This window comes from Bufo bufo, chromosome 6 (assembly GCF_905171765.1).
Source record: "Bufo bufo chromosome 6, aBufBuf1.1, whole genome shotgun sequence".
NCBI classification, from domain to species: domain Eukaryota; kingdom Metazoa; phylum Chordata; class Amphibia; order Anura; family Bufonidae; genus Bufo; species Bufo bufo.
The window spans coordinates 175,809,969-175,834,926 of record NC_053394.1 but is presented as its reverse complement, the minus strand read 5'-3'; the positions used below and the strand labels follow the sequence as shown (position 1 = coordinate 175,834,926).

At 42.7% G+C, this 24,958-nt stretch overlaps 1 protein-coding gene across 1 annotated transcript in view; it reads left to right on the top strand.

Moving 5' to 3' along the window:
- The window catches only part of LOC121005610 (oocyte zinc finger protein XlCOF7.1-like), a 110,121-nt gene that overhangs the window by 76,941 nt on the left and 8,222 nt on the right, over positions 1-24,958 (top strand). The window contains exons 12-16 of the mRNA XM_040438386.1: positions 1,678-1,801; positions 3,712-3,794; positions 7,293-7,395; positions 20,311-20,423; positions 23,352-23,460. Coding sequence (XP_040294320.1) covers positions 1,678-1,801; positions 3,712-3,794; positions 7,293-7,395; positions 20,311-20,423; positions 23,352-23,460 — 532 coding nt within the window. The remainder of the gene's footprint in view (positions 1-1,677; positions 1,802-3,711; positions 3,795-7,292; positions 7,396-20,310; positions 20,424-23,351; positions 23,461-24,958) is intronic.

Sequence of the window (24,958 nt, the reverse complement as noted above, 5' to 3'; positions counted from 1 at the left end):
CCACCACATCCCAAAGATGCTCTATTGGGTTGAGATCTGGTGACTGTGGGGGCCATTTTAGTACAGTGAACTCATTGTCATGTTCAAGAAACCAATTTGAAATGATTCGAGCTTTGTGACATGGTGCATTATCCTGCTGGAAGTAGCCATCAGAGGATGGATACATGTTCTCATTCTGTTTACGCCAAATTCGGACTCTACCATTTGAATGTCTCAACAGAAATCGAGACTCTGCTCCCATGTCACAGCCGGTCCACTGAAAAATACAGCTTTTGGGGCATAGAATCAGGACTTGCTGTGTACTCTGTGCTGCACAATGTTCAGCCTGTCTGTAGTAGTAGAGCTATGGACTGTAAGAGACAGAGCCAACTGCAGCCAGGCAGCAAGTATCTGCAGGACATAGAGCATTGTGAGGACTGGAGTCTATGGCATGAGGATGATAGGGACTAGACACTGCCTGATTCTGTGTGGGATCATTATCATCACCCTGTTTGTTAAAGGGGTTTTCCTATAAACAAAGATTGCTGGGGGTCTGACTGCTGTGACACCCACCATTCACAAGAACAGGATACCTTTGAGTCCACTGTGTAAAAAGTGTAGTAGTGCACATCAGTGACCATCACTGTTCAGTTTTATGGAACTGACGGAGATAGCCAAACACTGTACTCAGTAGTCCAATAGACAGTCAGTGGAGCAGTGCTCCATTGGATTGGACTATTCTTGTGATTTCTAGGGTCCCATTAGTCAGACGCCAGTGATCATACATTTCTCCTGTGAATAGGTGATAAATGGGTGTATATCTGTAATATATATAATGTATGTATGTAATGCATATATATCTCCACCCTCTGTAAACTACATAGCATTAATGTAAACTGTTGGTTTACAGTGTGAATGTATTGGGGATCATTAGCCATCTAGGAGGTCCTCAAAGTAAGGGTTAATGCACATGATCGTGTGCCGCCCTTTCCGTACATTGGGGACCGCACGGGCACCATCCGTGTGGCTGGTGCAGGCGGATGCAGACCCATTCAACTTGAATGGGTCCATGATCTGTCCGCACCGCAAAGAAATAGAACATGTATTTCTTTTCAATGCAGAGGCACGGACTGAAACATTCTGTAGTGCTTCTGTGGGGTTCCATGCCTCCGTTCCGCACCTTCCATATTGCGGCCAGATTGCGGCTGACAATGATCGTGTGCATGAGCCCTAAGCCAACTAATAGTTGGTATAGTCAGAGAAAAGTGTCTATCCCTGCACCAGATTTACCATCCAGCCTGGGCCATTGTGATATGTCTGGTGCAGGCCTACACAGCCTTGCTAAGCTTACATCACCTTTAGGATGAGTGAATCTGCCCCACGGTATTCTTTCAAATCTAATGGAATAATAAATGTCTTGCTACAACAGCAATGTCCTGTAATACGTACAATCACCGAATGGTTTACATTTTTATAATGGAGGTGGTGAAGCTGTAATGTTGAAGTTGATTGTATTATCAGTGATTTTGTAGACTATGAGTATATACAAGACATAGTAAATAGTGTGGAAGAAACATCTAAATTATGACGTGTCATTGTAACCAGGTATGTGCTACTTGTACTAAAGAAGCCAGAGTGATTAGACAATTCCATGGTTGACCCTTTCCCCCACTAAAGTTGTATCTCTGTGTGAATTAGGTTCCTTTAAGGTGTCAGGATGTGACTGTCTATTTGTCCATGGAGGAGTGGGAGTATATAGAAGGCCATAAGGATCAGTATAAGGACATTATTTTGGACAAATACCAGACTCTCTCATCACCAGGTAAGAAGAGAGATCTTCATTGTCCTTAAAGGGGTTATCCAAGACTGACTAACCCCCACCCCTCTCCCTACAATGCCTGGACCCGTGACATTGCACATACTTGCCTGGTCCCCGACGCCAGTTTCCTCCCATATTACTCCACTGCCGTCTTCGCATCTTCCCACCTGCAGAAAATGAACCCTCGCAATGCCGCGGTCAGCGCATGTGCAGTATCCTGACGGCTGCCTTCTCTGTAAGCCTGTGAGACTCAGCCTCCAGGATCTCACAGGCAAGCAGGCTGAAGTGTATTACTCAGTGTAATACACTTACAGCCAAAGCACAATACAGATTTATTGTAATGCATTGTAGAGTGGGACAAAAAAGAAAATTAAAAAAGGAAAAAAATTTTGTTTATAAATAAAAAATTTAAAGTCTCAAGTAAAAAAAAAAAAGCGTCCTTTTCCAAAAATAAAGTTACACAAAAATTTTTCAAAATGGGGGAAAAAGAGAAAATTAGACATATTAGGTACTGGCGCGTCCATATCGACTGGCTCTATAAAAATATCACATGATCCACCCCGTTAGGTGAACGCCGTAATTTTTTTAAATAAAAACAGTGCCATTTTCTGGTCACCTTGCCACACACCAAGCGATCCAAAAGGCTTATGTAGCCCAAAATGGTACCAATCAAACCGCAAAAAATGAGCCACTACCTAAGACAATCGCCCAAAAAGTGAGAAAAAAAAAACTATGGCTTCCAGAAAATGGCAACTCAAAAACAAGATTTTATTCTGTTCAAAAATGCTTTTACTGTGTAAAACTTCATAAAAATAATAGACACGCTTAGTGGGTCAAAGTGCTCAGTACCCCTCTTAATATATTCTTTAAGGGGTATAGTTTCCAAAATGGGGTCACTTTTTGAGGGTTTCCACTGTAGGGGTACGTCAGGATCTCTTCAAATACAAAATAGTGCCTAAAACCCATTGTAGCAAAATCTGCTTCCAAAATCCATATGGCCCTTCTTTCCTTCTTACCACTGTCACATGCACATAGAGCAGTTTACCGCCACATATGGGGTATTTCTGTAAATTGCAGAATCAGAGTAATGCATATTGAGGTTTATTTTGCTGAGTCGGAAGAAAAAATTGATTAACCTAAAAAAATCGACCAAATAAATGAAATTTTTAAATTTCACCTCCATTGGAACACCTCAATGGTTAACAAAGTTTGTAACATCAGTTTAGAATAATTTGTGGGGTGTAGTTTTTAAAATGGTGTCACTTATGGGTGGTTTCCATTACATAAGGCCCTCAAAATCACTTTGTAACTGAATTGGTGCTTAAAAAATGGTTTGGGAAATTTTGTTGAAAATCTGAAAAATTGCTTCTAAAATTCTAAGCCTTCTAATGTCCTAAATAAAAATAAAATTGCATTTACAAAATTATGCCAACATAAAGCAGACATATGGGGAATGTTGATTGATAACTATTTTATGAGTAATTACTAAATGTGTTAAAAGTAGAGAAATTAAAATTTAGAAAATTGTGAATTTTTTCTAATTTTTGGTAAATTTGCGATACTTTTATAAATAAAGGGGAAATATATCGACTCAAATTTACCACTGTCATGAAGTACAATGTGTCACGAGAAAATGGCTTGGCAGAATGGCTTGGATAAGTAAAAGCGTTCCAAAGTTATTACCACAAAGTGACACATTTCAGATTTGCAAAAAATGGCCTGGGATTTAAGCTGAAAAGTGGCTTGGTTCTGAAAGGGTTAATTAAGAAACACATTTATTTGGGAACATTTTTGGGGCTATAGTATGAAAAAACAGGATTTTGTTTTTACGGTGTTTACGGTGAGTCATTATGTTTATGGAGATACCAAATTTTTATGGCATTAGTTATGTTGTGTATGTGTGTGTTCTACAGATGAATCCAGTAAGAAAGAATCGCTGGAAAGATGTTCCAAGAATTATTTAAAGGAAAATCATAATATCTTGCAGGATCATCAGGTAGATGAAACTACCAAATGTATATATTGTATATTGTGTTCTTCATTCATTAACCGTTTAAAGAGGCTTGTCCAGGATTTGACATTGATGGCCAATCCTCGGGATACACTATTGGTATCAGATTGGCGGGGATCAAACACACCCCACACCCCCAACAATTAGCTGATTTGTTGTAGGTCCAGCGCCAGAACTAAACTGCTTTGTTAACTGTGAAGTAGACTGAGCTGGTAACAGTAGTGCTGCTCCCATTCACTTCAATGAGAGCAGCACTGCAGTTATAAGCTCTGTCCACTACACATTGGCTGGAGCTTTGTAGTTCCAGGACTGGAGCTACAAGGAATCGGCTGATCAGCATGAGATTGGACCCCCCACTGATCTCATATTGATGGCCTCTACTGAAGATAGGCCTTCAATATACTGGACAATCCCTCTAAGGACCCACCTATTTAGGGCCTTTCAAGGGGTTGTCCAACAAAATTGAATTAAGGGTCAGAATGTGTTTAATAAAAATACAATAAAATTATATATACATATATATTACGCACACAAAAAGCCACTCACTTGGTCCACTGATGCTCCATTTTGACGCTTTTCCGGTCCTGTATCCACGGTCATCGCATGAACCAATGCAGTGGTCATGTGCCACCTTATTTCCATATTTCCAATGTAGATTATGAGGGCTTTTTTGGCAGGAGAAGTTGTAAAATGTTCAATGGCACAACGTTGGGGTACATATAAGTTATTGATTAGCACTTTGTGGAGGAGAATGTAGAAAAAACAGCAGTACCACTATATACACTCACCTAAAGAATTATTAGGAACACCATACTAATACGGTGTTGGACCCCCTTTTGCCTTCAGAACTGCCTTAATTCTACGTGGCATTGATTAAACAAGGTGCTGATAGCATTCTTTAGAAATGTTGGCCCATATTGATAGGATAGCATCTTGCAGTGGATGGAGATTTGAGGTATGCACATCCAGGGCACGAAGCTCCCATCACACCACATCCCAAAGATGCTCTATTGGGTTGAGATTTGGTGACTGTGGGGGCCATTTTAGTACAGTGAACTCATTGTCATGTTCAAGAAACCAATTTGAAATGATTTGAGCTTTGTGACATGGTGCATTATCCTGCTGGAAGTAGCCATCAGAGGATGGATACATGTTCTCATTCTGTTTACGCCAAATTCGGACTCTACCATTTGAATGTCTCAACAGAAATCGAGACTCATCAGATCAGGCAACATTTTTCCAGTCTTCAACAGTCCAATTTTGGTGAGCTTGTGCAAATTGTAGCCTCTTTTTCCTATTTGTAGTGGAGATGAGTGGTACCCGGTGGGGTCTTCTGCTGTTGTAGCCCATCCGCTTCAAGGTTGTGCGTGTTGTGGCTTCACAAATGCTTTGCTGCATACCTCGGTTGTAACGAGTGGTTATTTCAGTCAACGTTGCTCTTTTATTAGCTTGAATCAGTCGGCCCATTCTCTTCTGACCTCTAGCATCCACAAGGCAGTTTTGCCCACAGGACTGCCGCATACTGGATGTTTTTCCCTTTTCACACCATTCTTTGTAAACCCTAGAAATGGTTGTGCGTGGAAATCCCAGTAACTGAGCAGATTGTGAAATACTCAGACCGGCCCGTCTGGCACCAACAACCATGCCACGCTCAAAATTGCTTAAATCACCTTTCTTTCCCATTCTGACATTCAGTTTGGAGTTCAGGAGATTGTCTTGACCAGGACCACCCCCCTAAATGCATTGAAGCAACTGCCATGTGATTGGTTGACTAGATAATTGCATTAATGAGAAATAGAACGTTTGTTCCTAATAATTATTTAGGTGACTGTGTGTGTATATATATATATTTATTTTTTATTTTTTATCAGATATCTTTTTACTGAGTTTTATCCAAAAAATAAAATAAAATGCACATCATGTTTACAGTGTCCAAAACGGTTCAGGCATAGTAGGATAGAGTATTGACACGACAATCATAATTGACTCATAAGTATTAATCAAGTGCAAGTCCACAACTAACCTCCCCCCCACGAGACAATCACAGTAACAGTTGGCTGCCAAAAATCAAGGAGGAAGAGGAGAAATAGAGATTCAGGGTTGACTCCCTGAAGAGAAGGAGAATGAAGAGGCTCCCCCGGGGTAGCAGCAACGCCCAGTCATCAGCACATAGCCTTAATTGGATTTAGGTGGACACCACAATGTCATAACTTCAAGTTCCCTAGTATCGTACTCCCCCTCAATTATGGTTGTATAAGTCCCCTCGTAAGTGCCAACCACGGACTGCAGACTCCAGATCTATCAATCCAGGGACCCCATATCGCCTCAAATTTCGAGAGGCAGTTTTGCTTGAGATAGACCCTCCCTTTCCAGTCTAATAACATTCAGTCGTGCTATATACTCTGCTATAACAGGAGGCAGTGGTTGTATCCACTTGGCTGCCAGTGTTTTACGTGCCTGGTACAACATCCTATTTATTCCGATAATAATGGGCGTCTGTAGTTGATCAGATTCAAAAATGCCCAGTAGGCCCATTTTAGGATCGAGAGGGAAATCTGCACTATAGACTATTGATTAGCTGCACTCCAATAGTCTCTTATTGCACAGCAGCTCCATAGCATATGTAACAGATCAGCCTCTGACTCACTACATTTTGGACAACAGGAGTCTCCTCTATATCCAATTTTAAGCAGGAATAGTGGGGTCTTGTACACTCTATGGAGCAAAAACAGCTGGTTCAATCCAGCAGCTTCACTCAGGGATAGACTCGGGGTCAATGCCAGCGTCTCCTCCTATTCAGTATCAATAATACTCCCATTGTGCCTTTACTATTTTATTTTTTGCTGTTTACCAACCAAGTTATTTTTAGTGTATGGGTTGGTATAAAAATGGCAATGACAATTATATTTGCACAGTAAAACCATGTTTTATGGAAACAAGTCCTGTTTGTGTCTCTACATTCCAAGAGCCAGCTTGATGTTTTTGTTGTTTTTGTTTTTTGTGCGTCCAGTTGTAGTTTTATTGGTACCATATGAGAAAAAAATGCAAATCTGCTAAAAAATTTTAACATCATATCAATAATATTCTACAGGTCATTACAATTACAGGAGTACCACATATGGTAATTATTAATGGGAAAAGAGGACCACTTTATTAAGTTTAAGGGATTGTGCGACTCATAACACTTATCTCCTATCCTGTGGTTAGGGAATAAATGTTTGATCTCTGGGGGTCCGCAAATGCCGCCAAACTACATCATGAGAATGCAGCGGTATTGCGCATGCACGATCACTGCTCCATTCACTTCTATGAGACTTCTGAGTACAGCGCTCGCAGTCCCATAGAAGTAAACCGTAGCCGTGCAGGTGCACTACCATTGCATTTTCATGGAAGAGTTCAGTGGCACTTGCAGACACCTGTTCTCATGATCGTCATCTTAATTGTACATCATTTGTTCACTATGGTGTGATTTACATTACAAAGGTGAATGACCTAAAATATGGAGACCTGACAGAAAAAGAAGAGACTTATGTGAGTGTGTCCCAGCTATGTAAGGAGAAGGACATTCCTACAGATATCAGCCCTGGTGAGTGATACCCATTAAATGCCTAAAAAAATAATAATCACATTTTCTTTCTTTAGTGTCCTGGATCCATAGTCGCGGATCCATCATCCTCTCAAATCTTATCTTTGCACTCTACAGTAGAATATTAAATAGGTTGTCCAGGGGTTTTGTACTGATGTCCTATCAGGATAGGTCATCAGTATCTGATTGGCGGGAGTCCGACACCCGGCACCCCCGCTTATCAGCTGTTTGACGAGGAGCTGGCGCTCCATGCAAGTGCTGCTTCCTGTTCATTACACTGTCATCTTGGAAGTGCAGGGTAATTACAAGTAGTTATTCACTTGAATGTAGTGAGTACTTGTAATTTACACTACGACTCTGCTGCAAGCGAGACAATGCGTAGTGTAATGAACAGAAAGCAGCGCTCGGATGGAGCGCCACCTCCTCTTCAGACAGCTGACCCCCCTTTTCCCGGTTTGATATCCTGACAAATAGGTCATCAATATAAAACCCTTGCCCAACCCTTTTAAATGAGTATTCTGGGTTTTTGATATTGATTAGCCATCCTCCAGATTGGTCATCAATTGCAAATCTGCGGGACTCCAGCACACTGTTTTTGGCAGCTGCTGGCACCAGGAATCTGCAAAGTGGATGGAGATAGAATGTTTAGTGGCATGCCTGGGTATTGCAGCTGAGCTCCCAATCACATCCATGAGAGCTGAGCTGCAGTACGCTATAAACAGAGCATTCTGGTTCTGGCTCTGTCCACTGTTTCCAGCGCCAGCAGCTGATCCGTGGAGTCCATCAATATACCAAAAAATTGGAATACCCCTTTAAAAAACATCAACTGACGAGCATCAAAATCATTGATTATAAGTGTCAGTAAATAAGAGGTTATAACCATTCTACATCCTAGAGGTCATAAAACTAGTGTTCATAAAATAATACCATCATGTACATCATAGCACCTATATAACAGTACTATAGTACATACAGGCATGTGGAAGAGTAATTATACCCTAACATACTGTACGTGGGCATGTTGAATTCAGCAATATATAAAGATAAGGTGATGTAAAATGCTAATAAATATAAAATAATTTATAAAATCTAGCCATTCATGTCTTGCCACAGTGTTCTAGCCAGTAGACTTATGTACTATGACACCAGTGTTGGCAAGAACTACTTTTACATCTTGTGTTTCTTACAGACAACTTTGAGCATCTTACATTCTTCAGAACTTGACTGAATGGCCTGGTCTGAGCAGTGTAAAGTGTTTTCCATTCGTAGATGATCGTGTTTCAGACAGTGGAATGATTGGTTTCTTTTAGTGGTCTTTTCAAATCTCTTTCTAGACTCATAGGCATCTCTAACATATGATGTATTTTTTTAACTCTTGTAATAGCTCTATGTCTGGATTGAAACTAAATGCTGGAGACATAATGGTATATGCACCTTCAGCCGTCTTGAGTTTTATTTTTTTTTACTATTTTCATGAAATCGGGACAAAATACTGCAGTTAACAGTCGTTCCTCCTAGATCATTTCTAATGATGTTTTAATCATTTGAATCAGATTTGGTGCATCTGTTTTCTAATGGTATGGCCTAGCTGTGGGGCTGGCTGCATGCAGCCAAGCCATGTCCACCTGCCGCAGCCAGTGACCTACGATTTTGCGGTAAAAACATGTCAAGGTTGGTTGCCACATGTGGACACAGTTTGACCGCATACGACTGTCCGTACCCTAAGGCTTTGTTTCCAGCCGCAAGCTGGGTTTACATGTTCGAGGTTTCTGATGCAGTTTGTGAGGATAAAACCAGGTTCATAAAGTGAAAGTAAGTATAAAGGACAAATACTGCCTTACCTCTTTTTTTCAATCCACTCCTGTTTTTGGCTTAAGAAAACCTGAACAGGTAAAACAGCCTGCATCTACATTTATGGGGTCATTTTTCAAACTGGTGTAAAGTAGAACTGGCTTAGTTACCCATAGCAACAAATCAGATTCCGCCTTTCATTTTTCACAGCTCCTTTAGAAAATGAAAGGTTGAATCATACTGCTATGGGCAACTAAGCCAGTTCTACTTTACACCAGTTTGATAAAGGACCCCATTAGACTCTTATTACACTACAGAAAATCACTGTGAAATCACTATCCATATGAATTGCATTGAGTAGCATAAACTCTGCTGGAGTGATATAGAAGCATAACCTGCTCAGGAAAGTTAGGCTTTAGCTCTTTCTCCATGGACATCTGTAAATCGCTGAAGAAAGCAGTTCAATAGATATCCTGCAATCAGAGATGTGCCTCATTTCTCTCTTCATCTCCATCTTTGGCTATAGACTGACTCTGGACACTAGCATGAGCTCACAGGCAGATAGGAAGCTTGGCCAAGGGGTAGGGCTTAACATCCCATTCACTTCAATAGTCTGTTAGACACTGTGAGAGTATGGAAGTTGCAAAACTTTTGCAGCCTCTTACAAAACAAGAATAGTACCAGGCCACTGAAACTACATAAAGTGCTATCCAGCTTTCTCAGGTGCCTGAATGCCATTTTCCTATATAGGCAGGAATGATTTCTCACTGTCTCCATAAGCTAATCTGACATCCATCTGTATGGGAAAGCTGTATTACAAATCTTGTAGAGCTGTATACATTGTCCATATAATGTTACTGTCACAAACCAGCGGGTGTGAACCCACTGTGCCACGTGTCCCACCTCCTCTAAGGGCGTTGTCTAAGTGTACCCCTCGATTCTTCACAGTACCCCTGATGGTGGGGATAGACTTTCCCGAGGGGTACACCAGGTCACTACCTCTTGAGGAGGAAAGGCACACAAGGCAGCTGGTCCCGGTGGACCAGGATATACCTGGGTAGGTACCAGAAGTACAAGCGAAGTCAGGCAGGTGGGGTTGTTACCAGGAGCAACAGTGCAGGACCGAAGGATGAGGCAGAGGCGTATTCAGACAGGCAAAAGGTCTGGGCATGCGGCACAGAAACGGGTCAGGCAATCCGGGTCGGCAATAGGAGAGTCAAGGCAAGCAGGCAGGGATCAGACGAATAGCAGAATCCAGGAACAAGGTATAAGTCAGGAGCACACGTGAGTATCAGGAGCTTAGCAAACACAATGACCTTGACACTGAGGTATCTGGGAAGGGGGCTGAGCCACTTAAGTACCTGCAGGAGAGCCTGGGTCGGTCAGCGAGGTCACATGACCCAACCCATGCAGCCCAGGGAGTGATGTGCGCCACCCCTAGGGCAGTGTAAACACAAAACCAGCAGCAAGCATGCAGTGGCCAGGGCTGAATGGAACCTGTGGAGCGGAATCCTCAGCACCACAGCACATACAGCGACAGCCCAAGACTGCAGCGGTGGACAGAAGGATCACTGCTGAACACAGCGCCCAGGACCACGGCGGTAAGTGGGAGCACAGTGGCGTACAGAAGCCGCTGTTACAGTAACCCCCCCCCCCCTTACGCCCCCTCTTCTTGAGTCCATGACAGGACAAAAACATTTTTATCAAGTCCGGTGCATGAATATTCTCCTCTGGCTCCCAAGACCTTTCCTGGGGACTGAAGCCCTTCCAGTCCACCAGATAGTAGGTCTTCTTACCACGCTTCTTGACCTTGTCCTTGACCTCGAATTTCCCCTCTGAATCTTCAGATATCGGAGTAGGAGTAGACGGAGCCGTCGAGAAGCAGTTTAGGACTACAGGTTTAAGCAAGGACACGTGGAAGGCATTCGGGATACGTAGAGAGAGCGGTAGCCGTAACTTATAAGTCACTTCATTGATCCTCCTCAAAACTACGAATGGTCCAAGGAACCTAGGGGCAAACTTGAAGCTAGGAACCCTTAGGGTCCATTCACACATCCGTGGTGTATTGCGGATCCGCAATACACCAGGCCGCACATGACCGGCACTAAATAGAGAAGTTCTTTTCTTGTCCGCAGCTACGGACAAGAATAGGACATGCTCTATTTTCTTGCGGAGCTTCGGTCCGGAAGATCGGGGCCACGCTCCGGAAATGCGGATGCTCTCCACATCCATTCCGTCTCCATAGAGAATGAATGGGGCCGCACCCGTTCGGCACAATTGCGGAACGGATGCGGACCACACTTGCGGACGTGTGAATGGAGCCATAAACGGATGTTTTTGGAGGATAGCCATACCTTGTCTCCAGACGAGAACTGAGGCGGTTTTCTTCTTTTCCTGTCTGCATTCATCTTCATGCGGGTCACCGCTTTACTGATGCAGACCTTGGTATCATGCCAAATCTTTAAAAAAATCCTTAAAAGAAGAATCTGCCGCTGGTACCCCAGAAGATATAGGAACAGGGAGAGGCGTACGAGGATGTTATCCAAAAACGACAAAGAAAGGAGAGGATCCATGTAGACTTACTAGTATGGTTATTATAGGTGAACTCTGCTCAAGGTAGCAATTGTACCCAATTATCGTGTTTAGCTGAAACAAAATGCCGGAGATAGTTCTCCAATATCTGATTGATCCGCTCAACCTGCTCTTTGGTCTGGGGATGATAACCGGAAGAGAAGTCCAAGTCGATCTCTAGCAGGCGGCAGAGAGCTCTCCAGAGCTTAGAATTAAACTGGACTCCGCAATCAGAAACAATATGCCTAGGTAAACCATGCAAACGGAATATATGTTTCACGAACAGTTTAGCAAGTTCCGCAGACGAGGGAAATCCAGTCAAAGAAACGAAGTGTGCCATCTTGGAGAAGCGGTCCACGACCACCCAAATAGCTGTGCATCCGGCAGATCTGTAATGATCCGGGTGGTTTGATCCTGAAGACTTTATTTTGAGCACAGACAGTGCAGGCAGAGACATAATCATGCACATCTTTGGACAATGTGGACCACCAGTAGTGGCGAGACACAAGTTCTGTGGTTTTGCGGATCCCTGGTTGACCGGCCAGTTTGGAGTTGTGCCCCCAAGCTAAAATACATCTCCTCTCGGCAGATGGCACGAATGTCTTCCCGGGAGGGATGTCTTTTATCAAGACAGGAGCCACTGTGATCAATCGGGCCGGATCTATGATGTACTGAGGCTCAGTCTGCTGGTCGGAGAAGTCAAATGACCTAGACAGCGCATCCGCCTTGATATTCTTCTCAGCTGGGCTAAAGTGCACCTCAAAATCAAAACGGGAGAAGAAGAGAGCCCACCTGGCTTGACGAGGGTTTAGACGCTGGGCAGTCTAAAGATATGTGAGGTTCTTGTGATCAGTGAAGATTATCACTTGATGTTGGGCCCCCTCTAATAGATAACGCCTCTCCTCCAAGGCAGGTTTTATGGCCAGAAGTTCTCTGTCTCATATACAGTAATTCCTCTCAGCCAGTGAGAAGAGCTTGGAGAAGAACCCACATGTAAACATCTTGCGCTTGGAACCTTTCTGTAGTAAAACAGCATCGGCTCCTATGGAGGAGGTGTCCACTTCTAAAAAAAATTGGCATAAGACATCGGGATGCCGCAGAACAGGTGCAGAAGCAAAGGACCTCTTTAATTCGAGGAAGGCCGCCTCTGCCTCAGGAGTCCAGTCTTTGGCATTCACCGCTTTCTTAGTAAGAGCAGAGGCCAGTCCATTACTGTGTTCAATTTTTCAGGATCCATCTGTAACCCGGCATCCAAGATAATGTATTCGAGAAACAATACGGTAAATTTTTCAAAGATGCATTTCTCGAGTCGATTCTCTCTCAATCGCTGTAAAACTAAACGTGCATGCTTCCAGTGAGTATTCGGATCTGGAGAGTAGATCAGTAAATCATCCAGGAAAACTATCACGCAGACATAGAGCAGATCCCGGAAGATATAGTTTACCAACTCCTGGAATACCGCGGTAGCATTGCACAGGCCGAAAGGCATGACGAGATACTCATAGTGTCCATCACGAGTGTTAAAAGCAGTCTTCCATTCATCGCCCTTTGGTTGTATGCACCACGCAGGTCGAGTTTAGTGAAGACCTTAGTCCCCCGGATCCTGTCAAAAAGTTCAGAGATTATCGGAAGAGGGTATCGATTCTTGAGTGTGACCTTATTCAGACCTCGATAGGCGATACAAGGCCGTAAGGATCCATCTTTTTTCTGCATAAAGAAGAACCCGGCACCGGCTGGGAGGTAGATTTCCAGATAAACCCCCTCTCGAGATTCTCCTTAATGTACTCAGTTATTGCTTGGGTCTCTGGAAGTCAGAGTGGGTAGACTCGACCACGAGGAGGAGTGGCACCAGGCAGAATACCAAGGATAACCGGATTCACGGAGGCTGGCAGCACATAAAAGGAGATCATCTCAGAATGCAGAATCCCAATTTGCAGCTTAAGGGGCATAGTGACAGAAAGCACTGGTTCCGGGAGTGGTAATTCCATTTAATCCATTTATGGAAGCCACTGACAGAGGCCTTTCTAGACAGATGGTGGGAAGCCGGTACTGATAGACCAGAGCTTGCTGAATGAAATTACTGGCTGACCCAGAGTCCAGGAATGCAGGCACAGACAGTGTAACTCCCTGGTGTGAGAGAGTCACTGGAACTGAGAGTTTCGGAGAGGACTTCTCCTTGTCTAGGACCACCTCTCCAACTGATCCTAGACATTGGCGTTTCCTGGCCACAAAGTGGCCCTGGCCTCCACAATGCAGACACAGGTTCTCTGCTTTGCGACGTAAACGTTCCTGGTCAGACAATCGAAGGCGCTCTATTTGCATGAGCTCTTCCGATGGGGTGGACGCTAGAGGAAGGTCCAGCCTCTGGAAGGATGGAGCCAAGCGAGGTGGTCTTCTGGTGTATGCGACCTCCTTAGTACGTTCCCTGAAACGCATATCTATCCTTGTGGCCAAAGAGATCAGGTCATTCAGAGTAGACGGATGCTCACGACCAGCTAATTCATCCTTAATCCGGTCAGAAAGGCCCTCCCAGAACAGTGCCAGTTGAGCCTCAATTGTTTCATGCAAATTCAGCAGCCAGGGTACGAAATTGGATAGCGTACTGACCCACAGAGATGAGGAACCCTGTTGTAGATGCAGCAGAGGACGTGCTCTTCAAAGACCAGCCGGAAGGTAGCCAGGAAAGACTGCACATTGGTGGTCTCTGGACCTACATGTTCCCAAATAGGATTTGCTCAAGCAAGGGCCTCATAAGACTGCAGGGAAACAATGAAGGCAACCTTGGACCGCTCAGTAAGAAACTTCTGCCCATGCAACTCAAAGTGGATCAGGCACTGGTTCAGGAATCCACGACAGGTTTTTGGATCACCACCATAGCAGGATGGCAGAGGGAGTTGCACACCAGCGGCACACAACCCCGTATTCACGGATCTGGGTATTGCAGGGGTAGCAGCGGCTGGCGACCCTGCGGTAGCTGGAGAAGAGATGGCATCTAGACGAGCAGCAACATTTTACATGAACTGCATCAAGACATCCTGACATTCACTCTGGCACTTCACTTCATGTAGTAATTCCTGCAAGACAGGCTTAGAGTGACCAGCGGGGTCCAGGGCCTCAGCAGCCACTGTTACAGTTACCCTTACATTGTGCAAGTAACCCAGCTTTCCCAGGTGCCTGAATGTCAAGTTTGCCTGTATTTATCCAAAAATTCACAGCACTCAAATAAATCCAATGCAATTAATTAATATTTTATTGTGAAAAACACAAACATCCAAAGTACGATCCAGATGTATAAGTCATGAATCATTAAAATGCCACTGTATAATAAGCCGGATGTTTAGGTGTGTGCAGCCCTTCCTCAGCAGATAAATCTATAATAAAATATACAGTAAAAAATGTATATATGGCACAATACAGTATCCCTGGATGTAGTTCATAAAATAAAAAATTCAATACAGCCAAAATCAGAAAAAAAGAATAAACCCAACTACAGCCATAAAAAAAGATACAAAACATAAAATATCTAAATAATACAAGACATATCTCCAAAAAAACAAATGACATGCCTTTCACAAAAACATTTATCAGATGGCATCCAAAATTGTTAATTAGAAATGCCTGGTTAAATTTACCTCTATATGTATAGGTTTCAAAATAAACTTGGACTTGATTAGAACTATAATAAATATTGAGGCAAGATGGATGATATACAGTATAATGATCCAAAAGATCAAGGGAGAACACTGACAATATGCTGAAACACAGCGCTATTTACCTGAGGCCGAATAGATACTGGAATGTACTCCTGGAACGAATACTCTGAATATTCGGTGCATGCCCCCGCGTACGTGGTGCAGTGAGGCCAGATGACATCCAATGCGTTGTTGCCATGGTAATAAGACACTTAGGAGAAGGGACCAAGCTTTATATGCAGGTTAGTTGAAGAAGAAACGGGCATGTATGTGACCACTGGGCACATGCGTCCAAAGACTATTATTAAAGGTGATATAGCGCTCTATATAAAGTAAGTAATGATGGAACGTTATAGTATCGCAAACTAGGCATGGGTATTGTTTGCCTGTATAGCCAGGAGAGATTTCCCACTGCCTGTATAGGCAAATTTGACATTCATGAGTGTGAGAAAGCAGGATTACAAGTCTTGTGGAGCTGTACACACTGTCCATATAATGTTACCCTTACGCAGTACAAAGAACCCAGCTTTCCCAGGTGTCTGGAAGGCAAATCTGCCTAGCTATAGTTAAGAGTAAGCAGGGGGATTTATCTTAGTAGATTTAGTATTATGTTGTAGGATTGCCCCGGGTATCGAATTATCGATACCCAATCGATACTTTGGTACCGGTATTGATTCAATACCGGGATTTGCCATTTATCCATCTACTACTTTGCCATCTACCTATCAGCCTAGTATCACAGAACATGGCACGCGCCGCTCTCAGCGCACTCCATGTTCTCTTCAGCAGCACAGGGGAGAAAGAGGGAGTCTCTCCCTCCACCCTGTGCTTCTGCTGCCACCAATGAGAGGAGAGAGGGGAGGAGGAGGGGAGGGGCTGTGGCCACTGCGCCACTACTTAAGATACCTAAACCATTAATACAAATACAGGAGGCGGGTGCTGGCTGCAGAATCACATAGCCGGGAGCCAAACTCTATGACAGGGAGCTGCGATCAGCGGCACCTGAGGGGTTAACTGCCGCTGATCGCAGCTCCCTGTCATAGAGGCCGAGAGCCGGCTATATAATTCAGCACCTGCCGCCTGTATTTGTATTAAACGTTAGTTATCTAATTTGGTGGCGCAGTGCGCCCTGCCCCCTTCCCCAGTGTTAAAAATATTGGTGGCGCAGTGCGCCCCTCAACCCCCCCAGTATTAAAGTCATTGGTTGCGCAGTGCGCTCCTCCCAGTATTAAATCATTGGTGGCAGTGGCCAAAAGGTCCCCTCTTCATTGGTGGTGTAGTGGCAGCTTCCAATCGGAGCCCCAGCAGTGTAATCGCGGGGCTCCGATCGGTTGTCATGCTAAGCTCCCTGCTGCTATCTGTACTATGCACAGGACAGCAGGGAGAGTATGGAGTCCTATTCACCCTAATAGATCTCTTATTAGGATGAATAGACAAGAGATCAAAAGATTCTAGGTTCTAGCCCCTAAGAGGGGAAATAAAAAGGAAAAAAATAAAAATAAACACCAAAATATTAAGTATAAATCACCCCTTTCCCAATTTTACATATAAAATATATAAACAATAAATAAATAAACATATTACATATCGCCACGTCCGAAAAGTGCAAACTATTAAAATATAAAAAAATATCTCATGTGGTGAACGCAGTAACAGAAAAAATAAATGAATAAAAACTGCACGATTTGGAATTTTGTCCCCCCAAAAAATAGGATAGGACTGTTCGATTATGGGCCAGACGTTCCATAAAATGCGGAATGCACGCAGCTTTTTTGGCGGTTAATTTTTTCGCGTGGTATTGAGGTATCGCAATACTTTTTTATGGTATCGAAACCGAATCAAAATTTTGGTATCGTGACAACCCTATTCTGTTGTGTATTACAGCTCCACATGGGATTTATCTCGATAGATTTAGTAATGTGCAGATTCAACATCAGAATGGTCCCTGCAACTCTACAGTCGTGGCCAAAAGTTTTGAGAATTACATAAATATTGGAAATTGGAAAAGTTGCTGCTTAAGTTTTTATAATAGCAATTTGCATATACTCCAGAATGTTATGAAGAGTGATCAGATGAATTGCATAGTCCTTCTTTGCCATGAAAATTAACTTAATCCCAAAAAAACCTTTCCACTGCATTTCATTGCTGTCATTAAAGGACCTGCTGAGATCATTTCAGTAATCGTCTTGTTAACTCAGGTGAGAATGTTGACGAGCACAAGGCTGGAGATCATTATGTCAGGCTGATTGGGTTAAAATGGCAGACTTGACATGTTAAAAGGAGGGTGATGCTTGAAATCATTGTTCTTCCATTGTTAACCATGGTGACCTGCAAAGAAACGCAAGCAGCCATCATTGCGTTGCATAAAAATGGCTTCACAGGCAAGGATATTGTGGCTACTAAGATTGCACCTCAATCAACAATTTATAGGATCATAAAGAACTTCAAGGAAAGAGGGTCAATTCTTGTTAAGAAGGCTTCAGGGCGCGAGGATCGTCTCCTAAAGAGGATTCAGCTGCGGGATCGGAGTGCCACCAGTGCAGAGCTTGCTCAGGAATGGCAGCAGGCAGGTGTGAGCGCATCTGCACGCACAGTGAGGCGAAGACTTTTGGAAGATGGCCTGGTGTCAAGAAGGGCAGCAAAGAAGCCACTTCTCTCCAAAAAAAACATCAGGGACAGATTAAACTTCTGCAGAAAGGATGGTGAATGGACTGCTGAGGACTGGGGCAAAGTCATATTCTCAGATGAAGCCTCTTTCCGATTGTTTGGGGCATCTGGAAAAAGGCTTGTCCGGAGAAGAAAAGGTGAGCGCTACCATGAGTCCTGTGTCATGCCAACAGTAAAGCATCCTGAGACCATTCATGTGTGGGGTTGCTTCTCATCCAAGGGAGTGGGCTCACTCACAATTTTGCCCAAAAACACAGCCATGAATAAAGAATGGTACCAAAACACCCTCCAACAGCAACTTCTTCCAACAATCCAACAACAGTTTGGTGAAGAACAATGCATTTTCCAGCACGATGGAGCACCGTGCCATAAGGCAAAAGTGATAACTAAGTGGCTCGGGGACCAAAACGTTGACATTTTGGGTCCATGGCCTGGAAACTCCCCAGATCTTAATCCCATTGAGAACTTGTGGTCAATCTTCAAGAGGCGGGCGGGCGGGCAAACAAAAACTCACTAATTCTGACAAACTCCAAGAAGTGATTATGAAAGAATGGGTTGCTATCAGTCAGGAATTGGCCCAGAAGTTGATTGAGAGCATGCCCAGTCGAATTGCAGAGGTCCTGAAAAAGAAGGGCCAACACTGCAAACACTGACTCTTTGCATAAATGTCATGTAATTGTCGATAAAAGCCTTTGAAACGTATGAAGTGCGTGTAATTATATTTCACTACATCACAGAAACAACTGAAACAAAGATCTAAAAGCAGTTTAGCAGCAAACTTAGTGAAAACTAATATTTTTGTCATTCTCAAAACTTTTGGCCACGACTGTAGATGCAACTGGAGCATAACACATGATGTAACAGCACAATGGTTCCTCCCACTCTGGATGTGACTGCAGCAAAAGACATGATGTAACAGCAGGGTTTTGATTGCAGCTCTGGATGTGACTGGAGTATAAGACATGATGTAGTAGCATAGTGGCTGCAGGTTTGGATGTGACTAGCGCTTAAGAATTTATTTTATCAAATACTGAGTGATGTTAGACACAGAATATGCCATAACTAAGGACATGTGAAAATGTCTAAAACATGTAGGCATTTTGATGTACCAACACCACTAATGGTATTTTTAAATTGATCAAATAAAGCCTTGATTTCTAGTTAGAGTTTAATTAGATTAAAGAAGCACTCCCACCAAAATTTTTTATTTTCTGATCTGTTAGGGTACTTTCACACTAGCGTCGCTGGATTCCGGCAAGCAGTATGCCAACGGATACCATTTGTAGACGGATCCGGATGCGGATCCGTCTCACAAATGTATTGCAATACCGGATCCGCCTCTCAGGTTGTCATCTGGAAAAACGGATCCGGTATTTATCTTTTTCACATTTTTTAAGTTCTGCGCATGCGCAGACTGCAAAACAGGATCGTTTTTTCCGGAACACTTAGGGCCGGATTCGGCATTAATGCATTTCAATGTAAAATGACCGGCAAGTGTTCCGAAAATTTTCTCCGTCCAAAAACCGCAGTGACTGAACTGAAGACCTCCTGATGCATCCTGAACGGATTGCTCTCCATTCAGAATGCTTTAGGATGAAACTGATCAGTTTTTCTCCAGTATTGGTATAGGACAGAACTCAATACCGGAAAAGAAAAAACTCTAGTGTGAAAGTACCCTTAGAAAGGTACATGATGTAAGCTGTAGTGAAGGTAATCTTCTTACCGGTTACTGTATTTGTAAGCTATCCTCTCCCTTTCAATCGTCAGCTGTGTCATGTGACAAACACTCGGACTCCCCAAATAACATAACATCTTATGTGTGACAGGAAGCCAGTTTTTCTATGTATTCCTATGGGAGCCTCAATGTCAGTCTTGTAGGCATGAATAGAAAAGTAACTGACTTCCTGTCTTGTGTCAGTTGGAGAGACAGATTGTTGGTCACATGACAGAGCTGAGGATCAGAAGGGAGGTTATAACTCACAAATACAGTCACTGGTTAGAGGATCTACCGTTTACATCATAGGCCTTTTGTGGGAGTGCTTCTTTAAATACTACATCTGTCCTAATAGTACACATGGGGCAGAAAATACCCCATCATTGTGCTGCTGGTAGGACATAAGGGAATTTTAGTTCCACCAAAAATACAAGCAATAACTGAATAATAATTGTGGACCATTGTGTTACATTACTATAGGTGTGTTTTGTGCAGATGAATCCGGTAAGGGAGAAACATCAAAGGGATGTCCCAGTCCTCGATATTCCGAGTATTATCCAGAGAAAAATCGAAATGCCTTGCTGGATCATCAGGTAGATGAAAATGATGAATATGCATATTTAAAGAAGACCTGTTACCTCTCCTGACATGCCTGTTTTAGTAACTACTTGTGTTCCCCATGTAATAACAATTCTGGAGCATCTATGGCTGTTGTGCCATTCCTTTATTATTTCTACTAGAAGTTATGACTGAATTGACAGCAGCTTGCAGTTGTTTCATGATATATCTGACAATGGGTCCACAAATAAAATGTGGATGCATCACAGACTGCATAGATATTTTGCAGACAGTAAAATGGACACTGTTGTCTGCAGGAGGCTTAAAGGGCTTCTGTCACCCCACTAAAGTGATATTTTTTTTTGGGGCTAGTTAAATTAGTTATATAGCGATATATGAAAATATAATTGTGTTACTTACATTTATCCAGCAGTTTATTAAAAAAACAAAGTTTTATCATATGCAAATTCGGTCTCTACCAGCAAGTAGGGCAGCTACTTGCTGGTAGCTGCTGCAGAAATCCGCCCCCTCCTCTTGTTGATTGACAGGGCCAGCCGGGATCTCCTCCTCCGGCCAGCCCTGTCGGCATTTCAAAAATCGCGCGCCTGTGTTGATTTGGCGCAGGCGCTCTGAGATGAGGAGGCTCGTCTCCTCAGAACTCCCTCAGTGCGCCGATGACGTCTTCTATTTCGGTGATGTCATCGGCGCAGGCGCACTGAGGGAGTTCTGAGGAGACGAGCCTCCTCATCTCAGAGCGCCTGCGCCGAATTAACACAGGCGCGCGATTTTTGAAATGCCGACAGGGCTGGCCGGAGGAGGAGATCCCGGCTGGCCCTGTCAATCAACAAGAGGAGGGGGCGGATTTCTGCAGCAGCTACCAGCAAGTAGCCGCCCTACTTGCTGGTAGAGACCGAATTTGCATATGATAAAACTTCGTTTTTTGAATAAACTGCTGGATCAATGTAAGTAACACAATTATATTTTCATATATCGCTATATAACTAATTTAACTAGCCCCAAAAAAAAAAATCACTTTAGTGGGGTGACAGAAGCCCTTTAAGTCTTTGGTCAGTTATTTCCATCAGTCACTGTGAGTCAAAACCCGTTGCGGCTCTAAACTTGCAGTAGGTTTCTGAGTAGGAGCCACAACTGGTTTTGGCTCATAATCACTGATGTAAAACACTGATCAAACATTAAATATATGTAGTGGCTCACCTATCGTGATTCCTGGAGTAAGGTGCTCTGTTAAAAGCTTACCCCAAAGCCCCTCAAAAAACAAGTATATAAAATTAGGTTAACACGCACTCTATTGTTCGGAATTGTATTAGAAACCAATAATTAATTATTTACAACAATAATGTATAAGTAAAAACAAGTGGATAAAATATTTCATCAACCCCAATATACCATTTTATATATAGAAAAGCAACAGTGTGTATATATATATATATATTTGTAGGAAGGCGCAAGGGTCCGTCATTGACGGAAGGTATGTGTCACCGAGATCCCTGGCCTCGGTGAGGTAAGAGCCGGTAATTTTAAGTGTCAGCGGCAGTTAGTGCTGACTGACACTATTTGTTATTTAGTATGGCTGTAGAGCCAATCTGGGCCGGCTCTTACTGGGAGAAGCCAAAGTGCAGGGTGGGTGACTTCTCCCCACGTTCCAGGCCGGATTTTGGTTTGGGATATAAAAACCCAGCCAGCAGTCTCAGCTGAGTGCATTATCTTCCACAGCTTCACTGTGGTTTTGGGATCTGCACGTTTGTGTTCTGTGGACTTTCCATGGTGTGGGCATACACCAATACTGCAAACTGTTATTTTGTTTTGCCTTTTGTGTGAATAAACACTGAACTATTTAAGTTAAAGACTTTGTGATTGCCTCTATACTGCGTCCACTAATCTGCCTACCAGAGCAAATCCCCACAATATATGTATATATATACAGAAAAATATATATATATACTCCAAAAAATGTTTGCACCCAAAACAATTATTGATGATTGATTTATTGTTTTATAATTAATGTCCAAGTCAAAATATTTCCATAATTGTGGCAAAAAGTATCCAACCTAAAATGTTTGCATGATTACGGCAGAAAGTTCATAATTAATCAACCCAGTGATTGTGAAAAACATAAAGAAATGTAAAAAATATAAAATACTAGCAGAAGGACCCGGCTTCGCACGGGTATCTTACATCTATTTCATTTAATGTTTTTGTGTGTCATTAAAAGATATCGACAGTATCCCCCATAACAGTGACCTCTACAGCACCCCGCACCACTGTCTGCTGAGCTGTGTATCTAATCATATCCTGTGTGATACTGTCTGCTGAGCGGTGTATCTAATTCTGTCCTGTGTGATACTGTCTGCTGAGCTGTGTATCTAATCTTATGTTGTGTGATACTGTCTGCTGAACTGTGTATTTTATCCTATCCCGTGTGATACTGTCTGCTGAGCTGTGTATCTAATCCTATCCTGTGTGATATTGTCTGCTGAGCTGTGTATCTAATCCTGTCATGTGTGATATTGTCTGTTGAGCTGTGTATCTAATCCTATCATGTGTGATACTGTTTGCTGTGTATCTAAGTCTATTGTGTGATACTATCTGCTGAGCTATGCATGTCGTCGTGTAGCCCTAGCCTAAAGCTGACTTACAGCAGTGAAGAAAATTGGCTGGGTTGTTATTGAAACCTGGAGTAAAACTGTGTGTATGTGGAGACTAAGAGCCTGCGAGCTTCTATTGGCTGATAAGGGACATGTGACCGTATGCATGGCAGTTGGGGGCTTGTATTGTAGAGAGCTGAGACCCGATCTAAAACCTTCCCGGACACCTAATGTACCTGTGTGCCAAATTTGGTGAAGATCGGTCCAGTTGTTTGGTCGTGCATAAAGAACAGACAGACAAACTCATTTTTATATATATATAAGAGATATATAATTGTTCAATATGTGTTCAATTAGGTTACAGCAGTGAGTGATATAAAAGTTGAAGATATAACAGAAGAAGAGACATCTTCTGGAGTAACCCAGTTTTATAAGAAAGAGAACATTCTTATAGATGTCAGAAGTGGTAAGTAAATGCTGAAAAAAGTCACATGCCCGCCTTGTTCAATCTCCACATTAATCTTTTATTTTATATTCTCTTCTTTGAGTACGATCTTAGACAAAAAAAGTCGTTCCTGGATCCATCATCCTCCATTAGTCTTGTGTTCATTCCTCTCACACCCTCTCTTTCCATTCTACAGTAGGAAATATAAGGGGTATTCTGAGAACATTTTCAGAAGGTGTTCTAAAAAGGATATATACTTACCGGCTTCCTCTTCTCTCTGCTGCATCAGTCTTTTGGTTGTAGCAGCGACGTAACCAAATAGTTATAGCCAATCACTGGTCTCAGTGGCCCATAGCACAGCAGCAGTCATGCCGGGTAATCACAGACATTTGATTGGGGATGGACAGACAAATCTAAATTTGAGTTGATTGAATCACAGAAACTAACATTTGTGACGTATAGAGGAAATTTGATGGAGAACTATGTGATGCCATGTGTTGAGCACGCTGAAGGAAATATGATCATCTCTTGGTACTCAAACTGAAAATGTACAGTATACAGTATAAAAAGTATCTTCAATGTTTATTCCCATCACAGAAGTTGGAGTTATTAAAGGGAACCTGTCATCAACTTTATGCTGACCTCACCGAGGGCAGCATAAATAAGTGACAGAAATGCTGATTTCAGCGGTGTGTCACACATCAGCTAAAAGTAAGTGGTTGCTGAGAACCAGCATCATAATCATTACAGAACAGGCCTTGAAAAGAGTCAAATCTACCTGAGAAGAGTCATGGTTATTCATAATCTCCTGCTCTCCCCGTCCATCTGCTGATGATTGGCAGTTCTCTCCTAGAGAGAAAGGGAGAAAACTAGGTAGAGAACTGCCAATTATCAGCAGATGGGCAGGAGACTATGAATAACCATGACTCTTCTCAGGTGGACGTGACTCTTTTCCAGGCCTAATCTGCAATGATTGTGATGTTGGTTCTTGGCAACCGCTTACTTTTAACTTATAAATGACAGACCGCTGAAATCAACTCGCCTGTCTTTACTTTATTCTGCCGTTAGTATGGGCAGCATAAGGTTGATGACAGGTTCCCTTTAAGGCTAATAAATAGCACAAATATAATCTGAAATAAGATTTAAAAAATCATAAAACCCCATAAACATATTCTTTCTGAATGTAGATACCTGAAATATTACAAAAATGCCTCCCAGAAGTTTACACTCATTGGTACCTTCAAGCAATTTTGCATCAAAGTATAATGTTTTGGTTAAATGTATACAAATGAAAAATGTCTTATACAGGCAGAGCCTTAGATGCACAATATCTCAAGGTATGCAGAGTTCATGGGTGCATACTAATTATCAGTTGGGTGATTTTTAGCATGTGTGTCAAACTATCACAGACAACAAGAAGTTAAATGCGCCCATAAGAGAAGCTCCTATATCTGGAAAGAGCTTTTTCTTTTATTTTCATGCAATAATTAAGGCCCCTTTCACACGGGCGAGAATTCCG